The 20,577-nt window shown below is 51.5% G+C and overlaps 1 protein-coding gene across 1 annotated transcript; it reads left to right on the top strand.

Annotated features, from left to right (window-relative positions):
- The first annotated feature begins 1,020 nt into the window (after positions 1 to 1,020).
- On the top strand, positions 1,021 to 18,205 carry DZIP1L (DAZ interacting zinc finger protein 1 like). Its single transcript, XM_027791980.2, has 12 exons — positions 1,021 to 1,249; positions 5,058 to 5,591; positions 6,460 to 6,544; positions 7,447 to 7,571; positions 7,950 to 8,111; positions 8,343 to 8,480; positions 10,216 to 10,246; positions 11,068 to 11,112; positions 11,576 to 11,712; positions 12,529 to 12,721; positions 13,100 to 13,304; positions 16,063 to 18,205. Exons 2-11 carry the CDS (start codon positions 5,097 to 5,099, stop codon positions 13,282 to 13,284), a joined length of 1,596 nt encoding a protein of 531 aa, XP_027647781.2. The 5' UTR covers positions 1,021 to 1,249; positions 5,058 to 5,096; the 3' UTR covers positions 13,285 to 13,304; positions 16,063 to 18,205.
- Positions 18,206 to 20,577: the final 2,372 nt, after the last annotated feature.

The raw sequence follows: 20,577 nt of genomic DNA, 5'->3' as shown, positions 1-20,577 counted from the left end.
CCTACCCTTCTTCCTCTAATAACGGGGCTATTTATAAAAGGATGAGAAAAGGATGAGAGACATTCCAATGTTATCTAGAGGAAGGGAGTGCTAAGTCTTCTTGCTGGAGAAGATCAGATGGTCACAAGGACATTTATCACCTACAAACCTGCAAGACCACCACATTCCAGGCAAAGGACTGACAAGCTAATTAACATAGGAAGCGAGAGTAAGCGGGTTTAGGTAACGAATATGTATAGGCGTTAATTGAATATTCATTTGTTTTATTGTATAAATGTGAGATGGTTCGTCACTTCGGTCATGCACGCTTGTGGAGGAGCGATCCCCTGTGCATCTGCGCGCAATAAACATACCTACTTTATAACTTTCGAGTTATAGAGTCTAATTCCGTATGCCACTGCCCTGGAAATGAGGTGCCGCAGCTCTGTCCAGCCGTGTGAAAATCCCTGTTTAACCCCAACAGGTTTTTCTCCGGAAAGCAACACATCCCCTTGCATTTACCTTTTTCCCAGGGTAATGCCAATCCACCCAACCCCCCTGAAAAGAAGCCCAGCTTGCAAATCTTAATTTTAAGTCTGTCCAAACAGCTGTTTTTAACTTGGGAGCAGAAAGGCAGGGGTGGATCAGTGGCCCGTAATCGAATGTTTGCCCTCTGCCCACGCTATCTTCTGTAAACACAGCAGCTAATGAGCATGCTGTAATCAGCAGCCCCGTTTCTGCGGCTAGAAATAGCAGCAGGATTAATCGGGAGAAGAAAGCCCTCTGCACGCAGGCTTTACGTGGGCTTTGTGCTGTGTTCAGAAGTGGGGGTCGTGTCTCCTTCCGCGCCCCCCCCTCCCCCCCCCCCCCCCCCCCGTAACTGGGCACTGCGGCTTCTCAGAGGAGCAACGTGGGGTGGGGGAGTGTTTTGCTGTTCCCTTCCCTCGCGTGAGGCTCTCACAGCTCAGCCCAGGGCCGTCAGGTTCACGCCCCAGTGCCATCCACACTGGTTTAGGTTGGCTGGTTGGCTCCCTGCTGCGTGCCAGCGCGTTTCGCCTGCCTGTGGTTTTTCCTCCATGACTTTGACTTTCCTGGGCTGAGGGGATGCAGGGAGGAGCGTAGGGTTACAGCCCAGAAAGTCCTCCCCGCTTCCCCCACGGCTTCAGGCAGCCCCCAGCTGTTCCCAGCTGCCTCCCACCGCCCACGTTCACCGATCAGCTCCCATCCTCATCCTGTCCCACCTCTTCAGTTTATCTGTCTCTGCCAACAAGTGAGTATTTGCCTTTTTCTCTGGCTCGGCTCTCCCGGCTCCCCTCTCCGGGCAGTGGCTGTGTCCGTGGAAGGGAGGGACGGGGCAGGGGGACGGGCAGAGACTTGACCCGCTCCAGCTGCCTTTGCAGATGAGCTCAGGCAAGAAACATTTCCGAGGCTTTGCCGTGTTATGTAGCAGCAGTGCTGCAGATGGAGTCCAACCCTGCCTCACTTCTCTCTCCTGCCTGCCTGCACCATCAGGACTTCTAGCAAAGTAGGGCTGATAGCAGCAAGCACAGCCAGCCTCGCCAAAGGTCTCACGCGGGGAGGGGGGTTCTCCTGTGCCCACCCCATGTGAGTGAGTCCCAGAACCTTATGTATGGGCAAGAGGAGAGAAGCTGAGAAAGCGAGGGAGGTGATGGCTGCTTTTGGGAAGGGTCCGGAGGAGGTGGGGAAGCTGCTCGAGCAGTTGGTGAGCAGAGTTCCTGACACCTCTCAGCTTCATGATAAGGCATCTCCCACAGCTTGCAGGCTCCCAGGTTGGCAGGGAGCAGAGGGACGCTGGCACCTGAGGCAGCCTTAGACTTTGCAGGGAGCAAAGAAGCCCTTGAAGAGTTCAGGAAAGTGAGGAGGGCCCCAGAGTGACAGTGGGAAAGGGTGAAAGAGAAGGAAAGGAGGAGAAATTTCCCTGCCAAAGGCTCAGGGTTGCAGAGAAGAGGACTGTGCAACAGCCTGGCCCAGCAGCCATGCCCTGGGACAGCAAAGACACTGTCTTCCAGACTGGAAAATGAAAGCCCATCACACTTCCCGGGACCCAGCTCTACTAATACTTTGGTGGAAATGGGTTTTGCACAGTGGAGTGGAAATGCTGCAGGTGACCACCTTCAGCAATAAGCTCTGCTGAGTGATGCTAGCTGCTACCTCTGTAATGGACCCGCACCCATCGAGGCCGATGTCTTCATTGCCCAGCGGTCCATATCTCAGCCCTAGTGCAGGAATACCAACATTTCCCTTGTGGGTGATGAAGACAGCTTTTGCCAGCAGCTCCATCACACCAGCTGACATTGCATTACATTACGGCATGGAAGCCAAAATACTTTTACTGCTTTACACCAACTGAGGACCTGTCCTGGGCAAATACAAGTAGGAAGTAAAGAGAAGAAATAAACCCTCAGAGCTGGACTCCCAGAGTTTTGCCATGCCAGCATCCCGCTGAAGCCATGCTTGCACTGTCTGAGACCTTATACATAGCATTTTGTGAGAAACAGAGAGGACAACCCAGCAGGCTGCAGCACCCACAGGCACTCCTGAAGCAGGCGACGGGGCAATCGCAGCCGTGCTGCTAAGCAGCAGGTCGGCACCGACGGCCGGATGAAGCACAGCTGGCTTTGGTGCATGAAGACTTTGTTAATATTAACGAGGTTATGCAACACAGCCTACCCCTGGGGTATGTAGTAGATTGTTAAGGGATTTTTAATTCGTGGTCCTGCAAACCCTTCCTCTTTAGGAATGATTAATGTATGCAACAAAACCTCACAGGCAGGGACCATGCACCATTACCCAACAGGTCTATATAATATGCAGCTATGAGTCAGGGCTGTAGCTACACCTGTATATACACAGGCATGTATAGATATATATATATCCATATCCATATATATGTACACCACATTTTGCCTGATGCAATGAATTGGATTATTTGACACTGCAGCGCTGCTAACAGTATAAATATCACAGCAGTAACAACAATAATGATCTTTGTTGGCCATACAAGCCTGCAAGGGAAGGGGCTTGCTGACCCAATTATCTTTAGGTAGGCACCAAAAATGAAAAGAATGAGCAAACCCCAGAGGGAAACAAGGGTTAACTACAGCACGCTGATCCACAGCTGTTCCCGAGGCTTTGGTGCCTTGTCTGCAGCAGTGTGTGACGGCTTCCCAGGTTAGCTACAGCCCTGAATCAAGGCTTTACTGTCTCCTGCCATACTGAGGAAGGGAAGTAAGCAAGAGAAGGGTGAGAAAGAAGAGAGGGTCAGGTAAAATTGGTGTAGAGCTAAAAAGTGCTTAAAAGAGCCACCCAGCTTGATCCAAAGTGGTTCAGAGCAGTCATTGACCCCTAGTATTTACTTGCAACAGGGAAAGACCCCGGTGGGAGATGTGACTACAGGCAAAAAGCTATTTAGGTGCCTAATGAGCTGACTGAGCAGACTAGAGCAAGACAGAGATGTGAAGGGGCTTACTCAGGGCAGGAGGAGACCCTCTGTCTCTGAGCGCAAGAGAGGATTTTGCAGAGTTTGCAATAGGTTTGAATGCTGCTGAGCTGGACCAAGTGCAAACCAGCCTTGCGAGGGCACGGGAAGCACTGTGCAGACGAAGCAATCCTGGCAGTGAAAGTAGTGGGAACCCAGGGTAGGGGTAGAAAACCAGTCCCGTGAGATGGAAAATGTTCGTGGGCTTGCAGACGTCACCGGCTGCAGTATCAGCGTTAACGGACTCCACCCTGTGCAACCCCACGTAACACCTGGGAAACCCTGTGGTTGCTCCAGCAACAGAAAAAACAAGAGAACAGGATCGTTTCATCCCAGCACACATGCAGGCACCATGAAAAGCGTCCCTGCTAGGCACTTGGTTGGAAAACCCTGAGTGCAGGGCTGGCTCAGCCTGGCAGCCCCTTGCCCTTGCTCTGCCCTGCCCGTACCACTGTCACCCCGTGTGCCAGGTAGGGCTGAGCCTTGGAGAAACACAAGTGGGAGCCTTGGAGGCTCCAGGGCACCCACTTGTGAACAACATTTTGAAGACTGAAATTAGGGCCACAAACCTGATTTGGGCACTGTTTCTGCTGCAGACAGGCAGTGATAATCACTGCCCCCTCTTCCTCTGAGTTAGCAGAGGAAAGCGTAGGAAAGCTTGGCTTTCTTGCACCATGCAGGCAGTTATTCAGCGGTTCCCTGGGTTGCCTGACCGTGTTTGTCCTCGTCTTGGGAGCACAGAAGTAGGTGCAGGCTGTGCAGGAGGCACAGGTGTGTGCCAGGCACCGGGCTGGCTCGGACTCACGTTACACAGCACACCCAGCAACACACCAACACACCAAAAACACACCAACATCTCTCCGCCTGCTCTGCTCCGTATCCCGGGGCCCTCAGCCTGTGGGGGGGCCCGATCTGCATCCAGAAAAATGGTAAGTGGCCTTTCAGCAAAGAGCATTTTCAAAAAATTAAGTATCTTAAAGGTGGCAGGTGGGTGTAGCAGAGAGGCAGCAGCAAATCCCTAGCTAGGGACTAAGAACAGTATAATTTATTTCACAGATCTAAAACTATGCATTTTAACTATTTTTGTTTAATTTAGGACACAGCTAGGAAAACAAGCAAACTACTTTGGAAGTGCTCTAGGTTTAGATCAGAGCAGGGAACCGTGGAAGGCAGCGGACTGCTGTGGTATTAAAGCCTGTCCAGTGTTCCCTGCGTCTTGTTCCCCAAACAGGCCAGTTCTGTTCCCCTAAACCACGCACACTCAGCGGGGATTTACAGGTCCATTCAGAATGGGCCATTGCAAAGGGTTCCAATGCAACACTTTTAGACGTCTCCCTTACTGAAAACAGATGGTGAACGAACTGGCAGATTTTTTTGTAAATTTTTTTTTTCCCCCAGAATTTGCTATCTACTGCAGCAGTTCTGGATGGGGAGGGAAAAGGGAAGGTTTTTTGCTGCCACATAAGCTCAGCTCTGTCCCACTGCTCAGTGCCCACAGTGTGTGGGGGCTTGCAGGGGCGGCAGTGGAGCTGGAGGGTGGCTGTGGGGTCAGCCCTAACACATCCCTTTTGCCTTTCAGCACTTTTCTGCAGACTTTTACCACTCACTGCACCAGCCTATGCCTGGGGCTACAGGGATACTGGGGGCATCCCCAGGACTCACCATCCCGGTGGACATTCCCCCCTTCCACTTCCAGCCCCGCCGGGTCAGTGTTGACTGGCGTCGCTTCAGTGCCATCGACGTGGAGCAGGTGGCCCGGGAGGTGGACGTGGCCACACTCCAGGAGCACATCTCTGGCGTCACCTTCTGCAACCTGGATGGGGAGCGGTGCCCCCACTGCGGGCAGCCGGCGGACCCCGTCCTGCTGAAGGTCCTCAGGATGGCCCAGCTGAGCATTGAGTACCTGCTGCACTGCCAGGAGTGCCTCGGGACCAGCCTGGCCATGCACACCCGGTGCCTGCGAGATGCCCACGCCGAGCTGGCTTGCATCCAACAGCAGGCAGCAGAGCAGGCAGCGCAGCTCCGGGGTGCAAAGGAGGAGAGCAGGAGGTGGAAGAAGCTCATTGCCATGCAGCAGCTCTTCCTGCAAGCTGGCCCCAACACCCATTGCAAGGTGCGTGACGGGAAGGTGTAAGGGGTGTAAAGAGCATCCCCATGCAGGATGCTCTTTGTTGCATGCTGCCTTTGAAGCCCGCTATGCTTACATCTTGGCCCTAGAAAAGGTGCTGGCCAGCCCTGCTGCTTTCCCTTGCACTGGTTCATCACCTTCATGGAGATTCCAAGTCCTTGCCAGCCCAGAGGGAAGCTCCCTTTTTTGGGACATGCCAACTACAGGTAGAGCTGCACAGAGTGTGGGAGAGGGGGTCTGTAAAAGGCCTTCTGGGGAGATCTCAGGAGATCCCTGTGTTCTGGGGCATATCTTATGCCAGGGAGACTTTAAGCATCCTCCAGACCAGTGAAAGATTTCTGGATGCTCCTGGATTTGGTGGTGATTTTGCTTTTTCCCCCGACCGAGCTTTTCCCACCCTTTCAGCAGGAAGCCTGCTGGATGTGCCTTTTTCATCTGCTTTTTCCCCATCACCAAATTAACCTACTAACTTACTCCTGGAAAGTAAAAGCCAACCAAACCAGATGATTTAGATTCATTCAGCCCAGTCATCCCTGCAAGCGTAGGACCCCATTATAACCAAGACCTCACTGGTGCTTTGCTTCCCTTATTGCACTGCTCTGTTGGGGAAGGCAGCATTTTTTTCCCCAACCAGTATCCTTGCACCACCTTGGCTTCTGCCTTCTTCTTTGGTTTCAGACAGAAGAAACTCCCAATGCCCTCCGTCTACGCGCTGCCAACACAACAGCCATCTCTCTTGAGGTCTCTCCTTTTGCTTTAAAGCAGCAAAGCTTTGCCTGCCTTGCAGGGGGCACGGGGGGGTGCCCCTTTCTGCAGATCCCAGTCCCTACGCTGACTTTTCCCTCCTCTCCAGTGCCACCTCTGCGGTAAAGCCTTCATGAACAACTCCTTCCTGCAAGCCCACGTGCAGCGCCGGCACGCAGAGGCCACCGAGGCGGGTGAGCACTGGGACAACTTCTCCCTCCACTTCCCCAGGCAGGTTTTCCTCCATTCGATGTAGATGTCGGAAACCAGAGTGACCATAGGAGGTTAAAGACAACTTCCTGTAACTTCTTTTCTTCTTCTGCATTTCTGTGAATACTGACTGAAGGCTTTCTGCTTGCTGCCTTTCCCTCCAGCACAGGTAGGACACGCAGTCGAATACAAGACTGCATGTGCCTTTACAGCTCACCTCTGTGCCTCAGTTTCCCTAGGGATCTTCTCCACCCAAAGATTCCACAGGACTGTGGGGATGGAGCTATGCTGGGGACTCTGGGAGAGTGTTTTACTGGAGTGGGAGAGGGGTTCACCTTTCCCATGCCCCTTTTTTGTCAAGGAATTTATGTTTCTTTGCAAAGCACTTTGGAAGCTGCAGGTGTGACGTGCTGTGTGAAAGCCACAGAGCCTCGTTACAGCTTCACTTGCACCCGCCACTTGAACTTGGCACATAAAAAAGCTGCTTTTGCTGTTGCTGGCAGGCTGGAACCCCAGCCCAGGGCTGATGCAATGCAACAGGTTGAGCTTTGCTCCAAAGGCACCTTCCCCAGTGCAGCCTGAAACACCCAAGCAGTGCTCTTTGGCTGCTGGAGAGAACAAGCCCGATGCAAAGTTATGCTGCCTCATGAGCCGCGAATCTCTCCAAGTCTGCAAAAATAATAAATAAATATCAGAAGCCACGTGGCCACATTTGTCATGTTTTTTCCTGCAGCTCAGCTACCTGCTTCTTCACTTTGAGCCCCTACAGGGGTTTTGGTCAATGCTTTATTAGGCTTTTCCACCCAGCCCAAAGCAAAATCCCAGTAGGAGCTGGCAGATCGCACCCTTGCTCACAGACCACCTCTTGTTTCCCTGAGCTTTGCAGAGAGGCAAAAGATGAAGCAGATGGAGCAAATGGAAGACAAGGTAGAGGAGCTGAAGGCGAAACTGAGGGAGACGCAGCAACAGCTGGAAGCAGAGAGGGAAGCGGAGAAGCTGCGCAGGGAGCAGGTACAGGGTGAGGGCACAACTACCCATTTGTAAAAAAAATGAGGGAGGAGGAGTGATGAAATGCAGAAAGTTTTTAAAGCACAAGTGGAAAAGGCATTGAAAAATATTTCATGGTGGGGCTTGCATCTCTTTGGAAGATTTGCCCCCAGAAATTCCCATGGTAAATGTCACATGGAAATAAGGATTCTATAAGCATGCCTGCCTGAGAGGCTGTGCTGCCTCAGCCTCCCCACAGTGTGCAGGCAGGCTCTGAGCAGCGACGGGTGTAACGAGAGCATTGGTGCTTATGCCACCAGTGCCAGGGCAGAAGGCCCAGCCTTTGGTACTTCTGCTCTGCAGCCAAGACAGCTCCTGCCTCCATTTTTCCACTCCCTTTAGGAAACAGAGAGAGCTCGCCAGCAACAAGAGGAGGGCAGGAGAGATTTGGAAAGATGGAAAGAGGAGGAGAGGATGAAGATGCATGAAGAGATAGATGGCCTGAGGCAGATCTTCCTCGAAGCGTTCAAGGATGTGGCGAGCAGAAGCAGTGCCGTGGAGGCGGTGAGCAAGCACCCCACATGCTCCTCAAAGCAGGGAAGGGGATGTCCAAGCTTGCTGCTTCACCTGGTCCAGGTGGCATCACAGGTTCACAGCTCAAAGAGGCCATGCCTTTGCTCCTGGGGGCACACAAGTATTTTGGGGTTGGAAGCAGTGGCTGGTGAAGGTTGGGCTCCCCAGGAGGAAAGCAGGACCTCCTGTGGGCCACACAGCTCCTTCCTTTCCCCACTCCAGAAACTGCAGGAGCTTCAGGCCAGAGAGGCAGCAAAGTCCAACTTGGGGACCCTGCAGGATGATGACACTGAGGAGGCACGGTGGCAGGCACCAAGCCGGGCAGAGCAGCAGGGCAAGCAAGAGTGGATGACAGCGCAGGTGAGCAGTGTGGTACCCATGTCCTTACCCCTACTGCGCATCCCAGGAGGTGCATTTGGATGGAGATGCACTCACATCCATGCACCTCTGCCTGCATCTGCTTTGTGGATGTCTGGTCTCAGCTCAGGTTCTGCTCAGGGCTTTTGCTGGTGTAGAGCGCTGACAGCCTGAGTCCAGAAATGGGACCTGGAGGGTGGTGGAGGGCATGTCATGGTCCTGCTTACTTCAGGGAAACTCAATTCACCAGAGCACTGCAGAAGCTCACCATATGGAAAAGCACTTAAATAAACAAAAGAAGTTTATTTACCTGTGCATCAGCCTCCTTCTCAACATCTAGAAACATCTGAAGAAGGCTATACCATGCATGGTACCTCTGAGCATAGAGTTGGGAACAGCACTGGAATTACAGTGCCAACCATACTTCTGGACCCAAAGAGAAGGTTAATTTCTCTGAACACAGATGAGATCAGGTGCCCATACCCACAAGAAGCCCACAGCCTGAGGAAGGAAACGCGTATGTGTTTAATTTGGCAGAGGGCAGAGCAGAGGCAAGAGCTGAAGAACCTAAGGAGGGACAACCAGGCACAGGAGGTCCAGGTAGGTGCTAGATGTCCTTGGCAGCTAACAGGCACCTCACCCAGAAAAGGGCTTGTTTCCTTCACGGTCTCTTCAGAAGAATCAGGGATGCCCTCTCTGCAGATCAGCCCAGCAAGTGGTAGGTGGTAAGAGCGGGCCTACACACTTCAAATCAACCTTGGCCTGACTTCAAAGCCTCAGGCAACAGAGTATAGTTATCACATTATCAAGGGGAAAGAATAAAAAGAATGCAGCAACCAAAGCTGTGTCCTATCACAGCTGACAAGCAGACATGAGCTTCCCACCGGCAGCCTTTGAAGCTGGCCATATATCTTCTGCAAGGCCAGATCTGCCTTTTGGAGGCCATCTCAATATCAAATAAAAATCCAGAGAGCTGTCCTTGCTGGTGAAGGGAAGAGGTGGTTCCAAACACCTTTTCACCACGTTCAAGTCTTCTTGTTTTGTTTTTACCCCTTGCAATTGAAGAAAGAGAAGAGGACATTCTGTGCCACCCCATCTCAGGACCAGTGGGCAGTTATGGACCATGCACATCAGCAGGTACCATGCCCTCAGCACCTGTCTTGGGGAGCAGCTCAAGGTCACAGAGTCCCAGGAGAAGAAAGCAAGTGATATTAAAAAAATAAAAAGGAGGCCTTGGTTCATCAAGAGGGTTTAAGCAGATGTTTAACTCTAAGCAGCCTTAAAATATTTGCTGAATTAAGGCTAAGCTTAAAATCAAGCCCATTCTGTAATGCTTTGCTACATTTGGCTCTTTTTCGCTCTCATTAAACATGAAGCACTACATGAATATCATTGGCAGGAATCATGCCCACTGGGGTGTAGATCACCAGAGCAACACTTTGCATTACAGTTTGGAGCATCTTTCACTTGTTGTCAGATCCATAAATAGCCCGTGGGGTATAACAGGATGTGCTAGTGATCGTGTTATGGAAAGCCCCTAAGCTGACCCCTCACAGGTATGGGCTGCTTAAGGGAAAGAGCTCTTGGGGAGTGTATGTGCCCACTTTAGGCTCTTGCTATTTTCTGCTCCTTTTTTGAATTGCATTTAATAATAACACTCTGCAGGCAGAGGAAAAATAACCCAAAATTATAGATAAAGAAATGATCTTTGAATGATGCCCCATCTATTTCTTTACAGATCAAGCTGCTCTCTGCAAGCAAACCTGAAGATAATGATCACATTTTTAAAGCGATTCAATTCGCATCTAGATAAATTTTTCATGGCTAACAGGCCTTCAGACCACAAGGCCTTCTCTTTCTCCCTCTACAAAAGTGTGGAATCCTCTCCAGGGAGCTGGTCGTATGTCCTCTCACACAAAGCTGTGGAGCGGACACCTTCCAGTCCCTCAACGGTCTGCTGCAACAGCACAGACCGCTGCTCTGGTCGCTGGCACAAAACTAACTGGTCTCTTGGGTGGGTTTTGCATTGTAGCCATACCCCAAAGGAATGAGATTTCAATCAAGCACTCACAGCAAACGGATGACCTTGCCTCCTCCGAAATGATGCCAGTGGTTATTTGCATAAAAATAAGGAGCTGAGGCATGCTGTGGTTTCTTCTTTACAGTCTGGGTTTTCTATAATCAGGTGCCAGGGAAAGAAAACGGGGACTTCTCAGCTCCCTAATGCCTGCGGTGCAGCTGCAGACCTGGCCAGGGGCTGCTGCTCAGAAAACACAAAAAGGCCATAAAGCAGCGATGTCTGTTAGTAAATACCCAAGGGGAGCACTGCTGACCCCAGCCCTGAGGGGCAGCAGGGCGCTGATTGCCCACTGACATCCTCCAGCCGGTGGCTTTGGTGCACAAGTGCCCCAGGGTTTCCCTCGGGATGTTCTCCAAGGTCTGGTGCCACACCTGGGCCAGCCTTGGATCCCCAAAGGGACAGGTGTGTCCATACTTTCCGTATAGGAAAAGCAGGTGGTGATCAGTGCTTGCTTCTGTGCTGGGGCCCTGGCCCCTCTTCGACCCTCACAGGCTCCTTTCTTCCCTGCAGTGACCCAGGAGGTGACCGAAGTGGTGGCTGATGAAGAGTCATCAGGTGAGTACCAGAGCTGGGACCATCCCTGTCCCCAGAGCACCAGGGTGAAGCTGTCATTTGCCTTGGAGTGTTGTGTGGTGAGGACGAGGGGGTGCTGGCCGGAGCTGCCGGTGATGAGGTGGTGGGCTGGGGGCAGAGGGGGTGACCTTGCCGGTCTCCTCCTGGCTGTGCAGAGTACGACAGCCCCATGACCAGCCCTGATGCCAGCACTTCACCTGGGAAAGCTGTCCCAGGCAGCTGCTGGGCTGTGGGTGGGATTTCGAAAAAGTTGTGGGCAGGAATTAATCAAATTAGAGGAGGAAGGTGCCCTTTCGTAGAGGGATATTGTCTGCTGAGGGCAATCAGTTGCTTGCTCTGGGTTCGGTGGGACCCATGTCCTCAAGGAGGAGAAGGGCCCCAGCAGCCCCCTCCCCAGGGCACACCAACATCACTGCACTGGTGCCAGCACCCACCTTTACTCCAGACAGGAAGGAGGCCACCCTGGGTGGGAAGCAGAGGCTGCTGGAGGCCCTGCAGAGAAACCCAAACCTCCTGAAGCAGTTTCGCCCTATCCTGGAGGAAGTGCTGGAGGAAAAGCTGGAGAGCATGGGTGTCAAGCGGGTAAGTGTCTTTACAGTGCATTTGCAATGCCAGCCCTGGGCTGGTGCAGGGACACAAAGACTGCTCTGGACCGATTTCTTTTTGTTTGTTTGTTTTTGTGGAGGGAGCAATCAAAACATTAACAGGCAATAAAAAAAATCACCATCTGGAGCAATCACACTCTGAGAGACAAATGGGAAGGTGGAGGCAAAATCACACAGTAGCACAGGGAATAAATTGCCATGCTCCCATCTCTGAGGTTGGTCATTAGTATATCTCCAGCAAATCTCTTTCTCACAAGCAGCCTTTCATATGCTAAATTATCCAGGGCTCACTCTCTTCTCGGGAAGGAGGGCACAGCCACCCCTGTCACGGGGATTTCAAGGGGACTTTCACTGTCCAAGTCCTTTTCATGCCAAGCATATTAAATAGTACCGCCTGCAAGCCTTCCCGAGCTCCCGGCAATGCAATACCACCACCTAGCACCTTGCAGAGCTGATGCAAAGGCAGGCAGTGGGCACAGCTGCCGGAACCCGCCTTGCTCCATCCACCCGTGTTTCTGAGCAAGGCAGCATTTCTGGTTTGCGTCCCGAAAGCACAAAGAGGAAACAGTGACTGAACGACTTCTCATGTGGTTGCTTCCCGGAGGTGCAAATGTGGGCTGTTTGCATGGGGTACACTGTGCTGGGGAAACGATGGGTGTCGGGGCTTGGTGTCCGGGCAGGGCTTGGAGCTTGCAGGATGCACTTGAGTACCAGTAGTACTGCCAAGGGCTTGTTTCACCACCCGGTGCTGTGGGAGGACAATGTCAGGCTCCTCAGCTGCCCTCTGCTTTAGGTTGCAAAAGGAATCTCCACTCGGACCTACAAAAAGCTCCAGGCTCTGGTCAGGCTTCAGCAGCAACAGAAGGCTGAGAAATTTCCCAGTCTCCTACCCCTGAGGGACGAGTTGGTTCAAGCAGTGATGGGGAAAGTCAGGAGATGCAAGAAGCCCAGCAGTGCTTTGCCTCGACAGCTCTCCATCATCCCAGGTGAATGACCTCCTGTCCTTTCTGCATACTGTCCGTAGGGACCTGTTGCCACCCACTGATGGCCACAGGATGCTGTCCCCTTACCCAGTGGGGCAACAAGGCAGAGGAAGGGGCACTTAGAGTGATGCAGGTCTCTGCAATTGCTCTCTGCATACTGACCTCATGTGGGTTGGCCTGACATGTTCAAGAATAAACATCAGCTGTTCCCCAAAGCCCCAGCAGAGTGAAATACAGATTTGCAAGAACTGCCAAATCTGTTTTTCCACCTTTTTCTATACAACCCCATGTCAGGTGGGGTGCGTGGCTCCCCCAAGGGCAACCCACAGGACTACCAGGAGGTGGGTGGTGACTCTCCTTGTTCTCCATTTTGCTTTCCAGCTCGCAACCTGAAGAGCCCCAGGTCACTTCATGGGTCACAGCCCATGGCGATACCAGCTGCAGCAGAGCCTGGAGCCTTGGTGATCCCCCAGCCTACTCCTCAGATCAGGACCTGCTCTACCCACAGCCCCCCAAGGACTCCCTGGGGCACCCTGCGGACCTCCAAAGCCAGCAGCCCCCATTGACGACTTGTCCCACAGTGGAGGTGAGTCCCATCACCTCCTTTCATCTGCAGGCAGGTGGGCAATGCCCAAGAGCCTCAGCCACAAGCTGGCCCCAAGCATGCTGAGTGCTGCCCAAACACCAGCACCTTTGGAAACTGCCGAGTGGTGGGTAATGTGGCACCCCAGAGGGGTTTGTTTGGAAAAGGGGGTTTCTGGGGTCCCCCTGCCCATATGGGTGACCCAAACAACTCAGCAAAGTCAGACCTGAGGGCTGCTACCCACCATGTGGTTGCTGGAGACAAACACAGGGCAGTTCCCACTGGTGTTCGGCTCCTTCTTTCCCTCCCAGAACCTCTGCAAGGGGATGAAGGAGTTCTCCTGGGGTTTTGGAACAGAAGTAGTAAAGATGTAAAATGAAAGCTTGTGGAAACTGTGCAGACCATGCAGAGAAGAGACAATGTAGAGAGGGTGTGAGGCGGCAGCAGAGAAGAAAAAAAGCTCATCTGTGACTGAGAGCAGGTTGAGGAAAGGAGTTACTTGTTTGCTCCAGGAGCAAGAGAAAGCCAGGTCCAGTTATGGGTGTGAAACACAGCCAAGGTATGGATATGAGTATCTGTTGGACATGCTAGCAGCAAGGTGTTTGCTCTTGGTGGGTGTGATAGACCTGTCCATGTCCATGGGGAGCATGGGACTTCACCATGGGCTGCCCTGCTCAGGGCTGGATCGCAGCCCAGAGTGTTGCAAGGCTTCCCTGCATCTACTTCAGGAGTGGGGAAAGGGACACCAAAGCAGCCCCACGCCTGACCCAGCTCTGTGCACCAGCTCAGAAGTGGTGCTGGGAGGGAAGCAGCCTCCCCTGTTCCCCGTGAGGCTCAGCCCTAAGCAAGAGCCAGCGCTCTCCACAGGGGTGCTGGGGGATGAGACTGGCTCCCACGGGTCAGACCCGCTTCAGGTACTGCCTGTTCTTGAGGGGGTGGGGATGGTCCTGGTTAGCACCGTCAGCATCGCTTTGTCACCTTCTTCCTGGGGCTGAAGTGGGACGTGTCTTATCCCACTGCCCCCCATACCCAGCCAGGCAATGGGGCACTGGTGGCTTTATCCCTTGGCAACTTGTGTGCCTGACCCTAACAGGGTATTTTCCTAGGGTGCAATAAATCCTGCAGCCCTCTTTTTGTGCAGAGGGAAAGAAGACTGTCTAGAGGATGCAGCGGACCCCACAGGACCCAAAGGGCTGTCAAACACAAGGAGAAAAGCTTGTTTTTACTTTTGGCTATGTGCTGTAAAGCCCAATGTGTCCAGGCATGATGTAGGAATTGCCCCATGGCCCCTCTGAGAGGTGGGGGAAAGCAGGAGGCATTTCTTACCTATGCATTAGTTGCAGACAGCAGCAGGTACTACATGTGGCTGTGGTGTGTCCCAGGCCAAAAATGAGGCGTTGGTGCTGTGTCATACACCGCTAGCCTGGGCTGCGTGTGTAGATGGAGATTTCCTCCAGCATCCTTGCATACACCGGAGTGTTATCCACCCAGTGCTTGCTCAGGGAGGGAAACCCCCGTGGTACATCCTATGCACAAAACGTTTGCTTGCTGAAACAGCTCTGTTGGGATGGGTCCAGAGAGTGCTAGTGAATTTAAGCTATTAAGAAACCAGCTTGCCCTAGAGTGCCTGGAGTTCTCCTCCCTTCCCACCCAGCTGAGCCATCACCGTGCCTTGGAGCTCCCTGCTAAACCTGCTCTGCCCTGCTCAGGGACAGCCACATCCATGATGGTGAGGCTCCTGAAGAGACACCTGGGTGTAGCGGCACAGAGACATCCCCACCCCCCCCAAGCCCCAGCAGGCTGAAACAGTTCCCAGCTGTGAGCTCAGCATCACCCAAACCCAGCACCCCACCAAGAAACTCCACGTATCTTGTGCAGATGGCCACAGGGATGTTTTCTGACATAATTTCTATTTCAGAAAAAAAGGCATCTCATACCCACTTCTCAGCTCCCACCCATCAGTAGTGCACACAGGGCACTGTGCACAGGGAGTTCAAACCTCCAGCAGCGGAGACTTGGCCCTTGGCCCCTTCACCCACTTGCAGCCATCTGTCCTTCCCGTGATGTTTGTCCGTTCCCTCTCTTTGGGGTGGGGTGGGGGTGGGTGGTGGGGGTGGAAATCAGTATTCATGCAATTGGGATCGAAACAATAAGAGCCAGAGAATCAAATTGAGAAAAGGTCTCTGGAACAAATCCAGAGATAATTGGAGTGATGCAATGGCAAAATTATTAAATTACTAAAATGGGACTTAAACATAACCTCAATTTATGAGGGAGAGCTGATGTAATTAAAGTGGTGGCAGTGTTAGAATCAAATTGCTTTTTCAGAGAAAAAAAAAATTAAAAAGATTTTACCCAAGGAAGGCCTAGCACAAATACTGGGATTTTTTTTTTTCTTTATTGCTGTGATAATGAAATTCTAGGCCTTCAACTGGTAAAGTATTTTTTTAAAAAAAAAGCAACAAACACATACACAAAAGAAAAAAACCCAACAAAACAAAACAACAAAACCCAAACCAAAAAAACAGCAGTGAAGCAAGCATGAGGTTTATGGGCTGACTGCAAGCCACAGAAATAGAGACCGGGTCTCCTGTGTGATGCCCTGATGCAGCCCTGTTTGACCCTCCTTGCCCTGATTTTTGCGTCATCCTGCTGGAGAAGAAATCCCTGTGGATTTGTAGCAGGGGGGGCACAGGGTCCAAATGTGGGGTGTGGGTCTAGCCCCGCTGCTCCCCCTCAGCCTCTCTGTGCTCCTCTCCAGTTGGCAGGTGACAGCAGTGACCTGCAGACCAGCTCCCTGGCGGAGCCACCACTGATGCTCGGGAACCACCTCTGTTCCCAGGGCCCCGGGGAGCCAGGATGCAAGGGGACACGCGGTGGTGACAGGGAAGTGACAGCCCTCTGCCAGCAGCCACTGGATGGTGCCACAAGACCAGAAACAGGCAGCAGCCTCTCTGATCCTCGCCAGGCTGCTCCTGGGCTCCAGCCACCCCTCTTTTGGGGAAGACCCCAATATTGGAGCTCTCCCAGACAGCACAGGGGGGGTGGGTCCTCCCTGGCCAGCCACTGTGGATCGCACCAAGGAGGATAAATGCTGTGTGGTCGCCAAAGCAGTGATTTCTGCTCTGCCATCATCACGCACACAAGCAGTAACACAGCGCGGGACGGTGCCAGGAGCTTTTGGAGACCCAGCAGTGCTCCCTGGGCTTCGCATCCGACAGGCTGGGAGCAGCCCCCTGCACCGGGCACAGCCTGGCACTCCGTGTGGGGCTTTCGTGCTTTAAACAGTCCAAAACACAGTCAGGAAGGGAAGAAAGCAGCTTTCCTCCTCTTTGCCAGCACTCCCAAGGGCGATGGAAAAGGTCTCATTTTCTGCTCTAGGAGGAACATGGCCTGCGGGCGCTTTGGACAGCGTAAGAAGCCAGAGCTGCTGTCTCCTTCCTCCCTTCCTTCTCGGACTGGTGGGAACTCCAACGCAAAGGATGATTTTTTTTGCACTGTAAATGTGGCCATATAAACCAGACTCCACTGATAATGCTCATCTGTGTAAATTAAGTCCATCTTCCTAATTCTCTCTGTATTTTGTACATTTGTGGCAGTGCATTTATGATCTCAATCCCTCAAAAGTATAAAATTTTGGAAGATGCATCAGGAAAAACAGGCATTGCTCCATTTCTCTTCTCTTTTCCACCGCACTCCACCTCCGGTTCAGACTTCTGCCATTCCCTATTTCTAACACTTGCACGTGGGTTTAATGCTAGGGAGCAGAAAGACCAGCTAGGGTTGAGCAGAACGGGGTGATTTAATTTAATTTCACCGAACAGAAAAAATGCCTTCCAGGTAACTGCTCACAAACACGCAGGACCCCCATCCCCCTGATTCCACAAATCCCCATGGCCCTGGTACGTGCACATTCAGCTGTGTGCTCTTACCCACCCATACGGCTGTAGCTGCCTACCTTGAAAAGGATTTCTTCTATTTTGATCATTCGAGTTTAAGAAATATACCTGGCTTGTGTTATTCATTGCTTACAGTGCTATTGCCAGATGTGTTACATCGTGCTTAATTTAACAGCTTTTGTTCTTTTTGGTGAGTGTCGACCTTAACAAACACCGGTTTTGATAAATAAGGGAGGGGTGTTTTCCCCCCTTTCAGAACACTGGTATTGGTAACCAAGAGAAAGAGATGAGCTTCTTGACTGTAAAAAATTACCAGTGGAGGTCGCATGCTCGTGGGAGAGGGGTGATAGGAAACCTGCCTGGACTCACGCACCTCTGCCCTCGCCGCCTGCGTGCAGCAGCCCTGGGCTGGGCGCTGGTGCTGACACGGCCCAAGATCAATGGGGAAATATGTTTCTGCCCAAAAGAGCAAACAGGTAGGAAAAGGGCAGAAAGCAGAGCTGTTTCGCCGTGACTACGTGGCAAGCTCAGTGCCAAAGCAGGCGCCCTGCCCAGCGCTAAAGTCTACATCACACCCATTCTGCCGACTGCTGACCAAACCCTGCCAGACCCAGCTCTGGCTGCTCCTGCACGTATTCACCTGCCGACAAGTGCAAGAATCACTCTTACATTCATTTTGTCGTGTTTTCATGCCTGAGGTGCTTTTGAGCCATTGTGGTGAGCTTCACAAACTCAACACCAAGTCCAGGTGGTACCAGGAGGGTGGGGTGAAAACTTCCCCTAAGTTTGGGAAACTCCAAAAACAGCTGAGAGCCTTGTGCTAAGAGAAACATGGCACTCATACCGTGACAAACAAAGAATGGAGATACAAGCAAAGCATTTTTATTTCAGACTGGACATTTTGAGCCAGCATTTGCCATGGGAAGTTGTTCTCTGTGTGCTGTGAGCTGCAGCGAGCCACATGGCAGAGGATGCATGGTGGGCATGGAAGAGCCATGAAGATTCACTTTGGGTTATCACAGGTGATGAGCTGGAGGGGAGGGGAGGAGCGGAAAGAAGCAACTCCAATGATACCAGCTCCATCAGGGTGTTGCCCAGAAAAGAAATTTTGCTCAGTTTTTTTTTCCTTGTTGTTTTATAGATTTCTTCCCTAGATAAAGCAACTGCTTGTATACCCCTTGTTAGAGTACTGTCCTTTTCTTGATGACACCAAACTGGGCCACATTGCAGGGAACGTGGCATGAGCCCAGTGCCCATTGGCACTGCCACATGCTCATGCCATGCTGCATGATGCTAAAGAAGTGAAGAGCAGCAGGGATGCTCCCCAGTCAGGTGGATCACTGCAGCCAGGGAAATGCAAAACAAAGCAAACCAAACTAAATCCAGCAGAAAACACACAGTGGAAAAGAAAACCAGGAGTGCAAGTGGGGACTCTCACTCACAGCTGAGGTTAGATAGGCAGGCAGATGTCCTGACATTTTCTTTGCACAAAGATTTCTTTGTGACTGTATTAAGGAAAAAAATATGGCTTCTCCTGCAGGAGAACAACAATGGAACAAGAGCTGCCTCCAAAATTCACTTCCCTCACTCTGTAAAGAAACAATGCTGCAACGCCACGGGACAGCGTGACTTTGTTAGCAGTGAAAGCAATGGGGAGGCTGCCACAGGTAGAGCTGGCACCCTGCCCTCCTGCTGCCAGCGCTTCTTGGAGCCTGACACCACATCTCCTCCCTCTCAAGCCTTCACACCTGCTGCCCAAGTCAAATCCTGCCCACTGGCATGCTGTGGCTGTGCACCGCCAGCCTGCTGCTTGCTACTGGGTGGTGAGCAGGCTGGGTGCATGGGCTGGAGCACGCATGCCCATCCGTGCTGCTTAACACCCAGAGGTTTTTCCTGAAAAGCTAAAAAAATACCCCTGAAGTTTTGTTAAATGATGGAAGATGCAACCCAGTAGCCATATTTTTTCCCAGGCAAGGTTTTTACCTGTCCTCCAGTGCAGGCAGCCCAGTCCTCACCCCTCTGCCCTGACCTACGTCCCCTGCCCGGGCACGTAACCTCATCCCTCCCATACCCAAACTGCTCTGTTTAAATTCTTAGAGGTTTTTATTTTCCTCCTCCTAATTTTTCAACCTTGTCTGTAGTTCAGCACAGCAGGGAGGATTTTCCATGGTCTTCAATTGATGACAACCCCTTTCTCCGACCAGAAGTGACTCCTTTGGCTTTGTCCTCTCCGGAGTTTCCAGGAACAGTAGAACTAGCCAGCAAGATATAGAACTAGCCGATTTAATGAAGGAAACCCCACGTAAATCAGGGTTTCCCTCTGGAAAAGGGACCTTTGCATTTCTATGACATATTGAAGCGTTTGTAAAACAAACACCATCCCAGCTGATGCCTGCACAACCAGCCTCCAGCTTGCAGTACTGTAACAGAGCCGGACACCCGTGGGGCACAGACATGACCCCCTTCCCCTGGGGACTAAGCAGCACAACTACACTGAAATCGTTGGCCAGTCTCTTGCCTAGGTTTCAATGTCATTGGAGTCTCATGCTTTTCAAAAGAATATTTTGTTTTGTTTTGTTTTTCTCAATTACATCTGTCTTCCTGGGGCTCTAGTTATTGATAATACTTTAATAAAGCACAAATAAGCTTGGGACAATTAGTAGATATTCAAACCACAGCACTAACAACCTCTGAAGCAGCGCATCTCTCCCAAATAATACCAAGCTGAAAAAAAAATAAAGGAAAAGAAAAATCCTATCAAATTTATTCAGCTGGAATATCTCACCCAGAGAGCTATTCTCCCATAATATTTGGGGCAAGCACAGTGTCATAAATCTTAGTGCTATTAATCCATAGACTCATTCATCTCTGTTCAGCTATATAAAAGCAATAACCTTGTCACTATAGGAAGGAAGATTGGGCTTTTAATTGCATATAGATTTCAGGAGAGTTCTTATCTCATAGTCCAATTTGTAGCTTCAGATATGCGTCTTTGCTTCCCTTGGTCAAAGTCCATGCAAATCTGCCGTGCTCCCACATACTTATAAATGTTACAGAAGCTCGGAAAGAACCTATATAGAGCTCTTCTGACAGATAATACACACAGCCTTTTCAGCATTTGCTTTATTAGACAAGTCTATATTTAATTAGCTCCCCTGAAACGGGATATGCATTTTTCAGATGAAATTGATGGAAACAAAACCATTGCTGAGTGCAGGCACACATACACCCACACACATCACCCGTCACGGTTTCCCTGACTCATCTCCCTTGGCCCTGTCAGTGCTACCAAAGGCATCCGTTGCCCTGCAATTTATTGTCAATAAAGGCAAAATAATCAGCAAGGTGAGGGTCTTCCCTCCCTTACCAGTAACAAC

This window comes from Falco peregrinus, chromosome 12 (genome assembly GCF_023634155.1).
Source record: "Falco peregrinus isolate bFalPer1 chromosome 12, bFalPer1.pri, whole genome shotgun sequence".
Classification (NCBI taxonomy): domain Eukaryota; kingdom Metazoa; phylum Chordata; class Aves; order Falconiformes; family Falconidae; genus Falco; species Falco peregrinus.
Note: the sequence above shows the minus strand (reverse complement) of the source record. Positions and strands in the feature narration are given on the sequence as shown.

Excerpts from the sequence above, each read along its gene's own strand:
- DZIP1L (XM_027791980.2), top strand. The coding sequence starts at position 5,097 with ATGCCTGGGGCTACAGGGATACTGGGGGCATCCCCAGGACTCACCATC. Across the intron at positions 6,545-7,446 it reads CGCAGAGGCCACCGAGGCGG|AGAGGCAAAAGATGAAGCAG; the intron begins GTGAGCACTGGG and ends TGAGCTTTGCAG. Across the intron at positions 8,112-8,342 it reads GAAGCAGTGCCGTGGAGGCG|AAACTGCAGGAGCTTCAGGC; the intron begins GTGAGCAAGCAC and ends TCCCCACTCCAG.